We start from the raw sequence: 16,151 nt of genomic DNA, 5'->3' as shown, positions 1-16,151 counted from the left end.
AGCTACTCAGGAGGCTGAGGAAGTAGGATCACAGGTTCAAGGCCAGCCTGGGCAACTTAGACTTTGTCTCTAAATACATTTTTAAAAGGGCTGGTGAGATACCTCAGTGGTAGAGCCCTTTCCTAGGATGCACAAGGCCCTGGGTTCAATTCTTAGAGCTACCAAATGCATACACGCATACATACGTTGGCTATGAGCTCTTTGAGGAAAGGATTGAGCACAATCTTGGCCAAGAATGTTTTTCTCTATTGCCATGCGATTTCCATTCGAGCCAAAAGTTTTGAACAGAACACGCAGTGTGTTAGATTTTCATTGCTGTGATCAAGATACCCAACAGAAACAATTCAGAGGAGGAACAGTTTATTTTGGCTCACAGTTCCAGACCTTTAGTCCATGACTGGCCGACCCCATGGCTCTGAGTCCCAAGTGAGGCGGAACATCGTGGTGGAGGGGTGTGGTGGAGGAGGCTGCTTCATTCACCGCAGCCTGGAAGCCGAGGGGGAGGGGAGAGAGGAAGGAAGGGGCTGCAGGGAAGAGGAACCCTCCAGGCATGGCCCCAGGGACCCCTTCTCCAGCCATACCCACCTGCCTGCATTTACCAGGGTCAGTCCACCCACACTAGGGACAACTGATTAGACTACAGCTCTCTAATCTAATCATTTCACCTCTGAACATTCCTGTATTAACACGGGAGCTTTGGAGAGACACCTCCTATCCCAACCACAACAGCTTCGCTATCTCTTCACCAGGCTTTGCACTTGCTGTTTGCCTTGCCTGTAATGTCATTTCTCTATTCTGCTCTAACTTATTCTCTCAGGATTACCTCCAAAGCAATCTCTTCCATGATGGGATCTCTTTCCCAACTTCTCATTTTTTTTGGGGGGGGAAAAAAAGTCATACCTACAGAAAAGCTGAAAGAGCAATTCAAGAGTACAGATATAGTTTCACCTACATTTGCAATGGTTAATATTTTTAACATCTTCTATCTACACACATTTTTTTTTTGGAATCACTTAAAAATTGCCAACATCATGACACTTATCACTAAGAACCAGGCCACTCTACATAATTGCATTACCATTATCTTACCCAAGATACTTGACATTGGTTCAATATTATTTACTACATAATTCTTTGATAACAGTTTATTTCTCATCTTAGAAATCAAGGAGCACCCAAAAGAATGACAATGTGCTTTCAGGGTCTTTTGGTAGAGTCAGGTTCTCTTGGGTGTTCTGAAAAGTTTCTGAAATTTTTCTTAAGCGTCTGCCTGAGTTTCAGAGACAGAGACCTGTTTATCCTCACTCTGACAGCTCCTGGTTTCTGTTTCAAAGGGGAGGTTACTGGCCTTACCTGCTGGTGCTAAGGCGCAAGACACTGCGCAGGGACGTCCTCAGCAGAGATCTGTTGTGTCTTTGGTCTATCACTTGAGCTTGTGTTTCTAGAGCCAGGCCAAATGCCAGGTGCAAGGAGATTGAACCATTGCAATGATATAGTGGTTGGAGCACCTGGATTCCAAGCCTGGACTTGTCCCATTAGTTGAGGGGTGGAGCTGTGTCTGCGAGTTGCCATAACAAAGTGCCACTGGGTGGCTTCAGACAACAGAAATTTATTCTCACAGTTCTGGAAGCTGAGAGTCCAAAATCAAGGTGTGGGCTTGGCCCTGCACTTTGAAGGTGCAGAGGACTATTGTTCCAGGCTTCTCTCCTATCCCTGGTGCTGCCTTAGGCGCCATTTGGCTCACAGATGCTTCAGTCCCCTGTTCTCATGTCTGGCTCCTCCCACTTGGTGGGAGAACAGCAGTCACGCTGCTGAAGAGCCCACCCTACTCCAGCACCAGTTCTTCTTACCTAATCCATTAGCAATGGCCCTATTGTCAAATAAGCCCACATTCTTAATACTAGCAGTTAGCACTATATCTTTTGGGGGACACAGTTCAGAGGGTCTTGGACTAATGTCTCTGAGTCTGTTCTCTCAAAGATTTGCTGCAAAATTTAAGTGAAATACAAAAGAATTATTTCTTATAAGATGCAGCTTTAGAGTTTCTTACTTCTTTTGTTTTTTGTACCGGGGATTGAACTCAGGGACACTCGACCACTGAGCCACATCCCAAACCCTATTTTGTATTTAATTTAATTAAATACAAAATTTAATTTTGTATTTAATTTAGAGACAGGGTTTCACTGAGTTGCTTAACGCCTCATCGTTCCTGAGGCTGGCTTTGAACTCATGATCCTCCTGCCTCAGCCTCCCGAGCCTCTGAGATCACAAGCGTGTGCCACTGCCTCCAGCAGCCTTGGAGTTTCTAATATATGGTCTATATTAAAGATGCTCCTATTGTCTCCAAATATCTCTTAAACCTTATTTTTCCTTGGGTTTTTGGCTTCAACTATTAGAACATGCGTAGCATATCATTATTATGCCTCTTTATTAAGAAACTCCAGGAGCCGGATTGATGGCGCACGCCTATAATTTCAGCTAATTGGAAGACCAAGACACAAGGTTCACAAGTTTAAGGTCAGCCTGGGTAACTTAGTGAGACTATCTCAAAATAAAAAATCAAAGGGCTGGGGATGTAGCTCAGCAGCAGAGCACTTGTCTAGTGTACACAAGACCCTGGGTTCAATCCCCAATGCCACCAAAAACATAAAACAAAATGCCCCCCTCAAGATTAAAAACAAACAAAACCCCAATTTCCTGGGGTTGAGCCTGTAGCTCAGTGGTAGTGTGTGTACTTATCATATGTGAGACTCTGAGTTCAATCCCCAGCAGCAAAAATAAATAATAGAATAAACAAACAACAAACAAATTCTGGGTCTCATCTTCAGAGATTTTAATTCACTAGGTTGGGATGGGGCTCATAAATTGGCATTTCTACAACTTGGCAGGTGATGCCAAAGTGGCTATTGTAAAGGCTCACTTTTGAGAACCAGTGAGGTAGACAAGTTTTTCCAGCGGAGAGCCGTATAATAAAACATAAAATACTTCAGACTTTTTCAGGCCATGGTCTCTGTGGCAACTATTCAACTTTGCCATGGTAGTCAAAAGCAGTCAGACAACACCCGGGGAAATTGGTTGTGTATGAGCTCCAATAAAACTTCATTTGCAAAAACAACTACCTGGATTGGTGAGACCACTGGCTACAGCAGCCACCTTGACTACGACAGTGCTCCCATTTTTGGGGGAGGAGCAGTGGTGTTTTTCGAACTCTAACATTTTGGAATTGTCCATTTCACTTTTCTTTTAGAATGTTTGCCAGTATGAATTTATTGTTTTATCCCAACTAGGTATAAGTTAAACTTCTTGGCAAGAATACTATCTAAGTGATATTGTGTACTGTATGGAAAACTTGTGAAAGACTTTGAAATGGATTAAAAGTATTACTGGTCAATTTCAGCAGAAAGCTAGTGTTGTCTAGTACACCCTTGTGGGTTTCAATAGTTCCTCCTTATCTGCAGGGGATATGCTCTAAGACCCCTAGTGCTTGCCTGAAACTGGACTGTATGTGCTATGTACTATGTTGTTTTTTTCTATCATACATATGAGAAAGTTTATAAATTAGGATCTGTAAAGGATCAACAAATCAGAAAAATTATAGCAATTTTTTAATGAAACTATTTAAAACTTATGCATGATTTGTTTCTGGAACTATCCACATAATATTTTCAGAGCACGATGGACTGGAAAACTGAAATCGTGGAAAGCGGGGATACAATAATCTGATTCCATGGGATCACGTACATTTTACTCTCTTTGAGATATTTATAACTATGTAAATTGTAAATACTGATGGTGATAGATATGATCGATGTCAAAAATACAAGTTGTGTCCACTGGGCATAGAGCTGATTTGTGACCAACTTCATTTCAGCATCCCTGACTTCCTACATATGTGCTGGATTTTCTTTGTATTCTCTGTTGAATCAGATATAACATTGCTGATTATCACAATAATGAGTTAAAGAGTATCTTTGACATATGTTCATTTCACATCTGCATCTGAGTCATGATTATACCCTCCTTTAAATATTATCCTTCACAAATTTTCATTGTATCACTTCAAAAAGCAGAAAATGCCAGTTTTTTTTTAAATTGGATACTAATTTTAATTACATGATTAAGGTGATTATGCCAGATCTTTTGATTGTAAAGATCTCCCTTTACCAGGGAAACAGACTTTGGGGTAATATTTGAAGACACAGATAAAATTCTGGTTCACAATAATTCTTCACTTGTTGGTTGTCAGTGATGACCCTTGCCTCTTCAATTATAACATGCAGTTACAAAACACCAACCCTGTCTTGATGCCCACAGTTGACATCTGAGCTGCTCCCTGGGAACCACTCTAGGCTATACAGCAGAGCACATGCTACATAGCACATCAGCTATGTCACTGGCACTGTCTGAATTGGGCTCAAACCCTACCTTTTTCCATTCATTATGTACACCATCACATAGTTACTTAATTTCTGCATGCCTCAATTTTCTTACCTGTAAAATGGGTAAAATAAAGGCAAGCACTGTACATTTCAGCTATACGCCCAATTCCTGTATCTTTACTTTTCCAAAAGCATGCAAGCTTCGGCTTAAGTGTCCAGATTTATCTTATTTTCACCGTGCCTAGTTCACAGCCATTCTTTAGTATGGCCTCGAGATGACTTCTGAATGTAGGAATTAATAAACCTTTGTCAAGTGGCACTTGCTTGATAGTGTTCCCTTCCATTTATATCTTACTGCGTGTTGCTCTGGGTCGCCTTCCTTGCTGCAGGAAGCCCATGCTTGGGAATAACATCTTCACTGAAGGTGTTGAGTCCCTCAAGGGCAAAGATTGGGCACCACATGCAGGACTCCAGGAAAATCGTGCTCTTTACGCCTACGGATCCGCAGACACGGCTGGGCTAAGGTGTTTTCTGCAAGGGCACTTCGACTCAAGCCCCCTCATTTTGCCCTCCCAGGGGGTCGAGGCTGGGGACGGTTGTTCTCAGCTGGGAAGCGGCCACGCTTGGATCCAGACGGGCGCGCCGGCAGGGTAAACTGAGGCCGGGCTCGAGACCCCCGACAGCAGCCTGGAAGCGCAGGCCTCGGCGGGCACCTGGCGCGCCCCGCCCGCGCCGCTCCCTGTCCAGCGCGTGCCGCGCTCACGTGACCCGGGCCGGGGCGGAGCCCCGAGGGCCGCGATCACCTGAACAAGGGAGTCACGTGAGCGGGGGGCGGGGGCGGGGGCGGTGCCGGGCGGCGGTCACGTGACGCGGTTCCGGGCCGCCGCTGAACCCGGCCGAGCCGCGCTCCCCCCGGCTGCAGCTCTCGCTCAAGCTCCAGCTCGCCCTCGGCTCCACCTCCGCCCTGGAGACGCGACCCTGCCCCCGGCGCAGCCCCGAGCGGCCGCCCGCCGCCTGCCCCGCGCCCGCCGCGCAGCCCCGGCCCGGCGCGATGGGGGCCGCCGCCGGCTGCAGCGCCCACCTGGGGCCGGCGCCCGCGGGCCGCCCGCCGCGCGCCCTGCTCCTGCTTCAGCTGCTGCTGCTCGTCGTGGCCCCGGGGACCGCGCAGGCCCAGGCCGCGGAGTTCCCGGAGCTGTGCAGGTAGGTGGCCCGCCGGGGCGCAGGCTTCGCTCGCGGTGCGCTCGGCCGGGGCCGGGGTGGGGGGCAGGGAGCGCTCGGGGAGGGACTTGGTCTCCAAGTCGCCCCTAGTCCGTGCTTGGGTCCGCCCCGCCCCCGAGGGAAAGTTGCCTGCGTGGTGGCCGAGAAGAGACCGTAGGGTCCCGTGCGCGCGGGCGGGGGGCGCGGGAGGACGCGCCGTCTTGGCGCTGGCCCTCGGAGCCCTGTGCCTGGCCACTTGTGGCTGTCACTAAGTCAGGGCGGCTTTGTGTGCGACCGCCGGCCGCCCGACCCGACTGGGTGTCACTCTATGCTGGTCTCGTCCAGCGCCTGCCCTCTCACACCAGTGCGTCTGCGAAGTTGGAGGAGGCAAGAGCTATGGCTTTGCTTTTGACCCACTGCATGTTTCCATTAAAGTTCCACCAGCGAGGCTTCGGCTAGGCCCCCAAGTGTGGAAAGACTCACCAGTGAGTCGGAACCCACGCATATGGCCTTGCAGTTGGGTCGTGTTAGTTTCGTTTGCTGATTGATTTCCTACTTACGGGTTTCCATTTTTTCTTTAAGTGGGTTTTTGGCAGTATATGACTTTGTTTTGTAATTCTTTTAATTGGGGGTCGGGGATGGTCATCCTGTGTTGGCTTTCAAGACTTTACCCCCTCACTTCTCCAAGCCAACTTCCTGTCTGGTTGCTCACATGATGTCATTGTCTCCGGGGTGGATTATTCTCGTGGAGTCTTCTGCTCTGGGAACCGCGATTGTGTAATCACTGGTCCTATCTAGGTTTGTTGGTGTTCCACTAGGACCAGGAGGTGGGCCTGGGGAACTGCCAATTCCAGGAGTTTTCTGACCTTCTCTGGACTGTTTAGATTGATGGAAAAATCCAGCTTTTATTTATTTTTTAAACTTGGGTAAAAAGCAAGCAGGACGAAAATTCTGAACAGTCAACAGTTTCTCTTTTGGCAGATGACTTTTCAGAATAAAGTGGAGTTTACTTTGAGCTGAGCTAGGGTTTATGGGGTCCTTATTTTACCTTTAATCAGATGTAGTTTTTAAAAGTAGTACTTTGAATTCAGAATTTGCAGAATTATTCTTTTAGGGAGGTTGAAGCTGACCTGAATAGAAACCCATCTGGGTTTATTTATTCTTCATTTGTTTACCTTTTTTAGGGGAGGGGAGGATGGTGGGAGGGAGAGTTTGCTGTTCTGTAGTTTGTAGGCTTAACTGTGAGAAGATACATTGTTGCTGCAACAAATTCATGATATGCAGGAAGGGAGGCAATTTAGGCAAGGTCAGGCCCACTCACTTATAAAACAGGAAATTTTGGACTAAAGACTACTTGAACCAAGAACATCAACAAGAAATTAGCACAGTTGCACTAGTGGTCAAGTTGAAGTCTTGGTCTTGTTAGTTAATTGCATATTCGCTTTTTAACAGCTAAAGTTTCACTTGGCCTTGAGGGGAGAATGACATTGCTGTTTCAGGGGCCCTCACTTGTGCATTAGGTTAGTCACCACAGTGTCTAGAACCTGTGTTCACTCACCTTATCTCCAAGTGGAACACGGGCCCACAATCCAGTGTGAAGAGCCTTTGTAACTACATAGTCCAGCCACAGTTACCTGTGGCCTAATGGCCAGTGCTAGGGAGGGTTCTTAGGTAGATGAGCCTTGTTAGCGTAAGATGTGGAATCGCTCTAAAGTTGGTGTTTTTTGTCAGATTTCTTCAGGACAGCAAACCTGCCAGTCACTTCAGAGGTGGGTTTTCACAGGACCTTTCCCCAGCCACTGCCTCATAGTTGCCCGTGGAGACTGCAGTGGCCCTAGCTTCACTCCTGGGGTGGGGTGCAGTTCCTGGTGCGGTTGGTTTTTGGGAGAGGTGAAGGAAACTGGAGGAACCATTTTGGCCGCTGTGCACGTGGAGAGGCCTGCTCCTGCACAGCGTGGCAAAGCCCAGCAAGTGTAGCTGGCTCCAAGCAGCACTTTAAATAAGTGTTTGCTCTGTGAAGAGATTCGGTAATACGTTTTGTGAGTGGCAGGAGGAGTGCTGTGCCAGGTGAGCCCTGCGATGTGGGAAAAGTTAGGGATTGCCCTCAGCTGCTTCCTGGGAGCCAATAGAAAGGACTTGTTTCTTGAGGCCAGTGTGACTGGCCTGGGCAGAGCTCCTGGGGCGGGAAGGAATGTCCGAAGGTCAGTGGGGCAGGATCAATGAGCACAAGAGGAGAGGGCAGAGGCCAGGCCATGCAAAACCATCAGAAGTGACCAAAATGCTCTCTGCCCGTCTGTCCCTATATTTACTACCACATGCTTTAAACTTTGTAAGATGCTGTATTATGTACATAAAAGCAAGTTTTCACCCTTTACTTAGATGTTAACATCCTTAATCAGTGAATCTTAAGTGTACTGATAAGAAAAATGCACTGGTGTGGCTCAACTTTAGGTAGTAAGATGCTTTAAAATTCATACAGAACACGTTTTCCCCAAATCTTTTAGGTGTAAGGGTATAAATGCTGGAAAGTTTTTATTTTATTGAGGACAAGAGAATAATGAAGCCAGCTGGGAGTTGAGGTTGGTTAAGTTGCTATCTCTAAGGATTTTTTTTTTTTTTTCTCCAGCAGTTTTTCAAAAGGAACAGTGCTTATATGCCTAATCTGGGCCACATGTTAGCTTGGATCACATCCATTTGTGTTTATAAGTTTCTTTTAACCATAAATGTGTGCAGAAGTCTATGCCTGATAATTATGGTTACATTAGGCCTCATGCATTAATTCTTAGAACAGCATGGCAACAGATTCCTAGGGAATGAATGTCTAATTGGGCTTCACATCTTTTATCAAAGTTTCATAGAAAGAAAGATTTTTAGAAGACAGGGCTGAGAAAAATAATTTTAGATGTTATCCTCTCTATTTCCACCGTGGCACATCAACTGTATTGTACTGGGCAGAGAGAATTCAGCAGTTTCAGAACTGGGTCCAGTGGCAGAGTGTATCTCATCGCTTTGTGGGTGCTTTTGTGTGTCACCTTCTTTTTCTTCTTTGGATTGTCCCAGCCGTGGAGATTTCTTGGTAATGTCTCAGCTGGTCATGGATGGTGTAGGGGAGGTAGAAATAGCTGCTTGAGTTTATGGGAACTGCCAAGCTGTGATCCGAAGTGTTGTCCACTTGGCTTTCCCACCAGCAATGAGTGAGATTCCACTTTTCCACATCCTTGTCAATACTTGGTCTTGCCTCTCCCACCCCCAGCACGGGGCAGGGGGAGGGGGTTGAACCCCAGGGCCGTGGGTGTGCTAGGCAAGCGATGTACCACTGAGCTCCATCCCTTGCCCTTTTAAAATTTGGCATCAGTCTTGATGTGCTGCCTGGCTGGCCAATGTCCTTCTGCTTGAGCCCTTCCAGGAGCTGGGGTTGCAGGTGTGTGTACCATGCTGGTTTGCCAGTCTGAATTTTAGCTATTCTAGTGTGTTTATCAGGTATCATAGTTCTTTAATTTTCATATTCCTGCTGCTCATGGTGTTGGACAAGAAAAGAGCATCTTTTCTTGTATTTTCTGGGATATCTAATGATACAGACTCACCTGGAGTGTCTTGTAGAAATAATGTCTTGCCTCCCCCACCCCTTAATGGTTTGTTTGGATCTCTTTATTGGGTTTGAGGAGTTTCTTAGGGGCTCTGGGCACAGGCCCTTTCTTAGATATGTTACATGTGTCATGCTTTCCTCTAGTCTTAAGTGATGTCCTCTGAAGAGCAGATACTTTTAAAACTTGATGACTCCAACTTACCTATTTTTTTTAATGGTTCATAACTTTTTGTAGCTTGAGAAATCTTCATCTGCTGCAGAATTTCACCACCTCACCACCGTTATTATTGGTGCTAGATAATTCTTTATTGGAGGGGCTTTCTTTCCTTTGCATTTCAAGTGTTAAGCAGCATCCCTGGCCTCTACCCACTAGATGCCAAGATCACTTTCCACCATGCACCCCTCCCCCAATGTAGGCAAAGAGAAACATCTCCATACATTTTTCTTTTTTCTGGTACTGGGAATGAACCCTGGGCATACTTTACCACTGAGCTCCATCCCCAGCCCTTTTACTTTTTTTTTTTTTTTTTTTTTTGTGTGTGTGTGTGTGTCTTTGTTGAGACTAGGGCTCATTCTGTTGCTTAGGGCCTCACCAAGTTGCTGAGGCTGGCCTTGAATTTGCAATCCTCCTGCCTTAGTCTCCTGAGTTACTGGGATTACGGGATTGCACCTGGCTCCACACATATCACATGACCCTTGGGGTGCAAAATCTTCCCCAACTGAGAAACAGTGGTCTACCCCATGGTCACAAAGGAGCCTCTCCTGTGTTTGATTCTACGTGCTTTCAAGTTTTAACTGTCGTGTTTATCACTGTGTCTACTTTTTTGGTTTAATTTTTATGTATGATGTCAGGAAAGGGTGAAAGTGTATTGTGTTCCATAATATCTGTAGTCTTATTTACTAATGTTGTATGTGGGATGTTGGCAGCTAAGCTTTTAAGTGAGCCTGGCTTATCTTTTGTTGTGATTTACTTGGCTGATGTTGTTATCAGGAATGTTTACTTTGTGGACAGAGCTGGTTAGCTTTTAGTATTTTTCTAAGTAGTGTCACTGTTTTCATACAAGTTGGACATTTTCTGTTCGGTGAATTTTGGTCAAGCATCATAGCAGCACACTCCTGAGACCTTGGACCCCAGAGAGGTAGAGTGTAATTGGGGAACAGTCTTTGATTATGACTTCAGTTTTTTTTTTTTTTTCTTGTGGTACTGGGGATTGAATTCATTGTGCTCTATGTCAGCTCTTTTAAAAAATGTTTTAAGACAGGATCTCACTGAATTGGCTGAGCCTGGCCTCGAACTTGGGGTCCTCCTGCCTCAGCCTCCAGAATTGCTGGTATTATAGGCGTGCACCATTGTGCCTGGCTATGGGTTCAGTTTTATCTACTCTCACTTGTCTATTCAGATTTTCTACTTTTTCTTGAGCCAATTTTGATAATCTCTCTTTTCCTAGAAGATTGTCGTTTTAGTTATACATTTATATGTGAATATGTACAATGCTACTCTTTCATATTTTCAAAAATACTCTTTATATGTAGGTAAATTTAAAAGTTCCTAATGCTTATTTGTACACTTTTTTCTTAATTATATTTACCAAAGATATATTTACCTTCTTTTAGTCTTTCCAAATTTTGTATGCGATCTATCACCAATTTTTATTTGTGTATATCCTCTCTTTCAATTTTTCTGTTTCTAGCTTGAATTGAAAGCAAAGATCTTTTATTTTAAATCCTTTTACATAATTAAGAAATGTTTAGAGCAAATGTTCAAAGCAATGTTTCTGAGCCCCACCGCCTACCCCCCATCTCCAGTCCATTAATTCTGTATATTTTCTTCTGGGACCCAAAAGTCAGTCTGTTTGGGCTAGGATGCAGTTTAGTGATAGATTTGATCCCCAGCACATACCACCCCCTGCCACATACATACATATTTTTAGTAGTTAAAACTTTCTGGGTCCAATAAATTTTCAGAATTTTTTTCCAGGTGCTGTAGCCTGGATGTGGTTTGAGTGGTCCCTCAGCTTCCTGTGTTGAGTTGAACCCCACTGTAAGGTGTTAAGAAGGTGGAAACTTAATCTAGCCCTGGTGATGAGGATGAGATAAAGCCGTCAGGGTGGAGGACCCCCATTGGATACTGGTGACTGTGTAGGAAAGGGAGAGACCCCCAAATGCTCCATCACCACTAGGGTCCCCTTGGTCCTGCATCCCAGGACCGTGAGCAGAGTAAATCTCTTTATAAGTCACCTGCCTCACGTGCTGAATGGTAGTCATGTAACAGCGTCCACTTTAGGCTTTGAATACAGCCCTTGCTGCCCTGCTACTGCAGTTTATTTTTAGAATGGTCCTGTTTCTCTTCCTTTCCCCCTGCTCCTCCCAAACTTCTCCCCTCCCTACTCTCAGGGGAAACAGGATCACCTTTCTTCCCCATTTTAGGCAGATTGATCTACCCTTGAGCTCACACCCACCACAGGAACCAGTAATCCAGACTTTGGGGATGGCACCCAGAGATCTCAGGAATTAATAAGCGAATCACCACTTCCACAGAGAACTGAATCACCACTTTAAAAGCCCCGTTCCTGCTGATGGGCAGGATCTAGGCCTCTGCGACAGGAGTCCCCTGTGTTTCTCCTTTGTTAGCAAAGCATAAACCTTCTTTTTCCTTTTTCTCAAAACCGTCCTCATTATTGGGTTGGCATCAGGGACAAGGACTGAGCTTTTGGCAACAGTGATGCAGAATGGACTCCTTCCTACCCCAGGGTTGTGAGTAAGTGTGGTGGAGTTCCCCTGTGGTCTCACACCTAGGCAAGTCGGGGTGTTGTACGTGTTTGAAGAAACAGTTGGTGTTGGGTCAGGGTTCTGGCTGGGCTGTGAAGCTTTTCCCTCCACCCACTTTGTTCCTCTTGACTGGCGGGTTGCTTGGCACTGGTGTGTGGCTGCCACTTTGGACAGGGTTGAAGGCGGCGCCTTGCTGCACTCCTGCCCTCCCGTTGGCCCAGGGTGATGCTCATGGCTTCCTCTGTCACCCTCCAGTACACACTGCCAGGTTCTGCCCGAGGGCTGTTTGCTTTCCTTTTCCTTGGGAGTTTGTCACCTCATGGTGTTGTGTCCTCCTGGTGCCCGTGACGCGTGGTTGTGCCTGCTCTGCACAGCGTCTCCTCAGGGACATTTGTTGCTTCCTTGTGCAGCTGTGCAGGGCTGGGAGCAGTTGTTGGACCATGGCTATGAATTGTGTTGGAGGGAGGGGCGCTGGGCGGGCATGCCGGTGGCCGGCCCTGGGTCCTGAGCTCTTGTCATCTTCGGCTTATCACCCAGTGCTGTTCCTGCTGGGAGCAGTGCTGACCCTGCTCATGGCTCTTGGCAGCGTCTGTGTCCTGCCCCTGAGGGTTGAGTTGGCTCTGTCAGATCACTTCTCTGGGGTCTTCCTCCCCAGGACAGGTGAGAGTCACTTTGGGAAGTCACTTTTCTGGTTTTGTGTCCAGGCTTCTTCCCCAAGCCTTGGGCGAGTTGCAGGACCCCAAGGTCTTGGTTTCCTCCTGAGTCAGATGGGGATGCCACCATGTTTTCAGGCTTGGTGTGGGAGTTAGAGTGTTCCAGATGTGCAGAAGTGGGGTGCTGGCTCTCCCCATTGGGGTCCCGCCCTGGATCAGTGATTCGTTTTTCCAGCCTGTCACTAGGCATGAGGAGCTCTCCATTGGTGTCCTGGAGACTCGCCTCAGCTGGCAGCACTGCTGCTTGCCTGTTGACTCTCCATGTGAGCTTCCTGTTGAGGAAGAATGGTTTCTACTGTTTGAAAAAAGTTTTAAAGCCACTAGACTGTGGTTCTCCAGGTCCGTTTTTCATCCAGAATTCTGAGATTCTGAGTTATGCAGGGACCAGGGCTCCCTCCCAGCTCAGACTCCCTGGAACAATGAGGAGCTTGATAAGAGGTGTGGGGCTTGGGTGGGTGCCAGGTGGTCCCTTCCTGCTCCACCCAGCTCCTGCAGTGTACTGCCCAGGGGAAGAAGAGAAGACCTCCTTGTCGGCTGTGAAGAAGTCAGGAAGTCCCATGGCTTCTGCAGGGGGGCCGGCAGTCAGAGTGCTTCTGTCCTCACCTGGACCTACCCAGGCTTCCTTCCCTGAGGGCGGGAGTGCGTGCTCCCCGTGTGCTGTGGGTGGGAGGAAGAGCGCCCAGGCTGAGGTTGGTGTGAAAGCACTTCCCTAACCCACCTGGCTGTGCAGCTGAAGACCAGCTGCTGCTGGCAAAAGGCCACATCATGTCTGTGTGTTGGCCAGTGCCGGGGGCAGGTCTGCATGAATCCTCCAAAGGTGGGGGTCCCAGGCCCTCCCGTTCCTCTTAGCACAAGGCTGGCTGGTCAGACCAGCTAGAGTCGTTTGGTGGGATTTTTCTTTTTCCTTTTGTGGGCTTCTAGGTCCCCTGGGGCAGCCATTGTTCAGTAAGGCGCTGGGGAGGGCAGTTCCTCCGGATGGGGGCAGATTCCTGCCTCTCACAGAGGAGCAGAGCTGCGGAGCAGAGGGTCTAGGAGATGAGAGACAGTGGACTTTAGGATCCAGAAGGACCAAGGGAAAGGTGAGGGAAGGTGTCAACCCTGAGCAGTGGCCTTTGCCCCTGGGTCTGCCTGGGGGGTGCCTGGGGGGGAAAGTTGAGGCTTTTGCCTGCGTTGTTCGCCCAGTGTGTGTCATGGAGCAGAGCCCTGCAGGAGAGGCCCGACCACAGGGTTTCGATTGTGTGTAAAAGTTAATGTGATGCCATCTGGGTACTTCAGCTTTCCTCCGAGTCAGTGATGAATTTTAGAACAGCTGTTTTGTACTTAAAGTGAAAACCTCGCTCGACACACCCTGGCCTGCAAATAGAACACCAAGCCCCCAGAACAGATGAGCTAGCAAAGCGGGTTTCCTAGAAATGACAGGGAGGCCATGAGTCACCCCATCCTTCCCCACCTCCTCTCTCCACCTGTCCCTGTACGAGGTGTGACTTTCCACACGCAGAGTGAAGCCACCACTTCTGTCCCCGCCATGGACCTTTGGCTGTGGGGGCTCTCTACATGTCCGCAGTCCTTTCTGTGAAGTGCCCCCTTGCAGGGAGGAGCCTTCCAGGACCTCGTTGGGACACACCAGCGTGGCTGAGGCACTGGGGCAGCAGGAGAAAGCAGGGACGGCGGGGACAAAAGAGACCAGGGTCAGCTGGGGCCAGAGGCCACCGGGTGACTTTGAGGCCTTCCGAGGTTTTGCTAGATTGACGGAGATGTGCAAGTTCTAACTGCTTGGACTTAGTGCTCAGCTGCTTGTTATCCCCTTAAATTGGCCGTGTTTTCCTGGCCATGATGTGGTGGAGATAGCTCGTTCCCTGGGGCAGGGCAGGCCTCACTGGCTTGGCCACTTTCTGAATTTGTGACCTTGGGTGGTGGCCTCAGGAGGCTGAGGTGTGGTGTTGCACCTTGAGCAGCAAGAGAGTGGAGGGAGACGGTCAGAAGTCGCTCAGGAATCAGTGCCCAGATCGTTGGTAGGTGACATGCGGCAGCCCCTTTCTGTGAGCACAAGGTGAGAACTGATTGTTTTGAACCGGTTTCCCTTTCCACCGCTGGGTGTTGGTTTCTGCTGGGCTCAAGTGCCTGTTCCAAGTTTGACCCCTGCATCTTCAAAGCAGGGACTTTTGTCCTGTGTCCACTAACTGGCTATTGTGAAGGACCAGCACCCGGTGGCCTCATTAGCACTGTGGACCTAGAAGGCTGACCTCCCCGTGCTTAGGGCTCTACAGGAAGGGCACTGGGTCCAGGAGGGTTTCTGTGTCCTTGGGCAATAGGACAGGGTTGGGACTGCGCTGAGTACGGGCTGGCTAGCTCCAGTCGTCCACGCGTGGGGAGAGGAGCGGCAAAGCGCCAGAACCCAGACCCTGACTCTCATTTTAGGAAATCTCACGGAGCAGGTTGGGGTGGAAGCACTGGCCTGTCCAACTGCAGCACAGGGAGTGGCCGTGCCTTTGTGTTGGGAAGGGCACTTGGCAGCTGAGTTCAGCCAAGCCCCTAGAGGAAGTGTGTCCTGTGTCTCCCTGCTCCTCTGGGCTCTCTTCTGGTGACAGCAGCTGGTGGTTAGGTGGCATGGGGTTTTCGGGGAGGCCCAGTTGCTGGCCTGCCCTGAGCAGAAACCCCAGGACGCACTTGTATGTGTGTCTGTGTCACCTCCATGTCCTGGACTTGAGGTCAGCTCCATTGGCTCTGTTGATGTGGCCCAGTGTTGAGAGCCACAGTTTAGTGGGAATGACACCTGGCATTTTGCTAGAGGGAATGGTTGAAAGGTGACCCTGCTCTGGGATTAGGGCGGATCCTGCTGCCTCAGGTGCCCACTACTTTGAAATTCCCCTTGAGTTCTTGCGGGGTTTGGGGAGAATTGGCGCGTGGAAAGCCTGGTGAAGGGAATGTGAACCCAGGAAGTGTGTGTAGAGGGCCGGTGAGAGTTCGGGAATAAAGACTTGCTGTTTGAACCTACAAGGCTTTGTGGAGGCACAGTTATTTGTGGTCAGCCAGACTGCGGCAGCCCAGGACTAAGCACCCTTCCCACCCGCCTCTCTAGTTCCTTCCCAGTGTCATGTGACATCTTTGGGGAGGCCTAAGCTAACTTACCTTTTTGTAAATTCAACTTTTAAGCAGTCTGAATCCTCTTGATCCAGAAAAAAGCCTGGATCCCAGGTCTCAGAAGCCCTGTGTTCCTGGTCTAGGTTCGTCCCTCACAGTGACCTTGCATGTTAGCTGGTTTGATAGACAGGAAGTCAGGGCTTAGAGATAGGTGAGTCTCCCCAGCCTGTTGCTCAGGGGAGGGCCAGGGTTCAGGCCCTGGGGCCCTTCCCGCTGTTGGGGGTCCTGGCTGTTTCACTTACACTCGGGATGCTGGCCCTGGTTGGCTGCCCTGTCCCTTAGGCCTGTTGCTGACTGAGAGGCCATGGCTGGTGTAGAGCTTCCAGCTGGCCCCCTGTCCAGCCAGCTTCCCGCTTCCAGACCCTG

The 16,151-nt window shown here is 48.6% G+C and overlaps 1 protein-coding gene across 1 annotated transcript in view; it reads left to right on the top strand.

Annotated features, from left to right (window-relative positions):
• Positions 1–5,430: 5,430 nt before the first annotated feature.
• The window catches only part of Igf2r (insulin like growth factor 2 receptor), a 94,812-nt gene continuing 84,091 nt past the window's right edge, over positions 5,431–16,151 (top strand). The window contains exon 1 of the mRNA XM_026393164.2: positions 5,431–5,579. Within this exon, the coding sequence (XP_026248949.2) occupies positions 5,431–5,579 (149 nt within the window). The remainder of the gene's footprint in view (positions 5,580–16,151) is intronic.

Source organism: Urocitellus parryii, chromosome 8 (assembly GCF_045843805.1).
Source record: "Urocitellus parryii isolate mUroPar1 chromosome 8, mUroPar1.hap1, whole genome shotgun sequence".
Taxonomy (NCBI): Eukaryota; Metazoa; Chordata; class Mammalia; order Rodentia; family Sciuridae; genus Urocitellus; species Urocitellus parryii.
The sequence above is the reverse complement of the archived record's forward strand: the minus strand, read 5'-3'. Positions and strand labels throughout refer to the sequence as shown.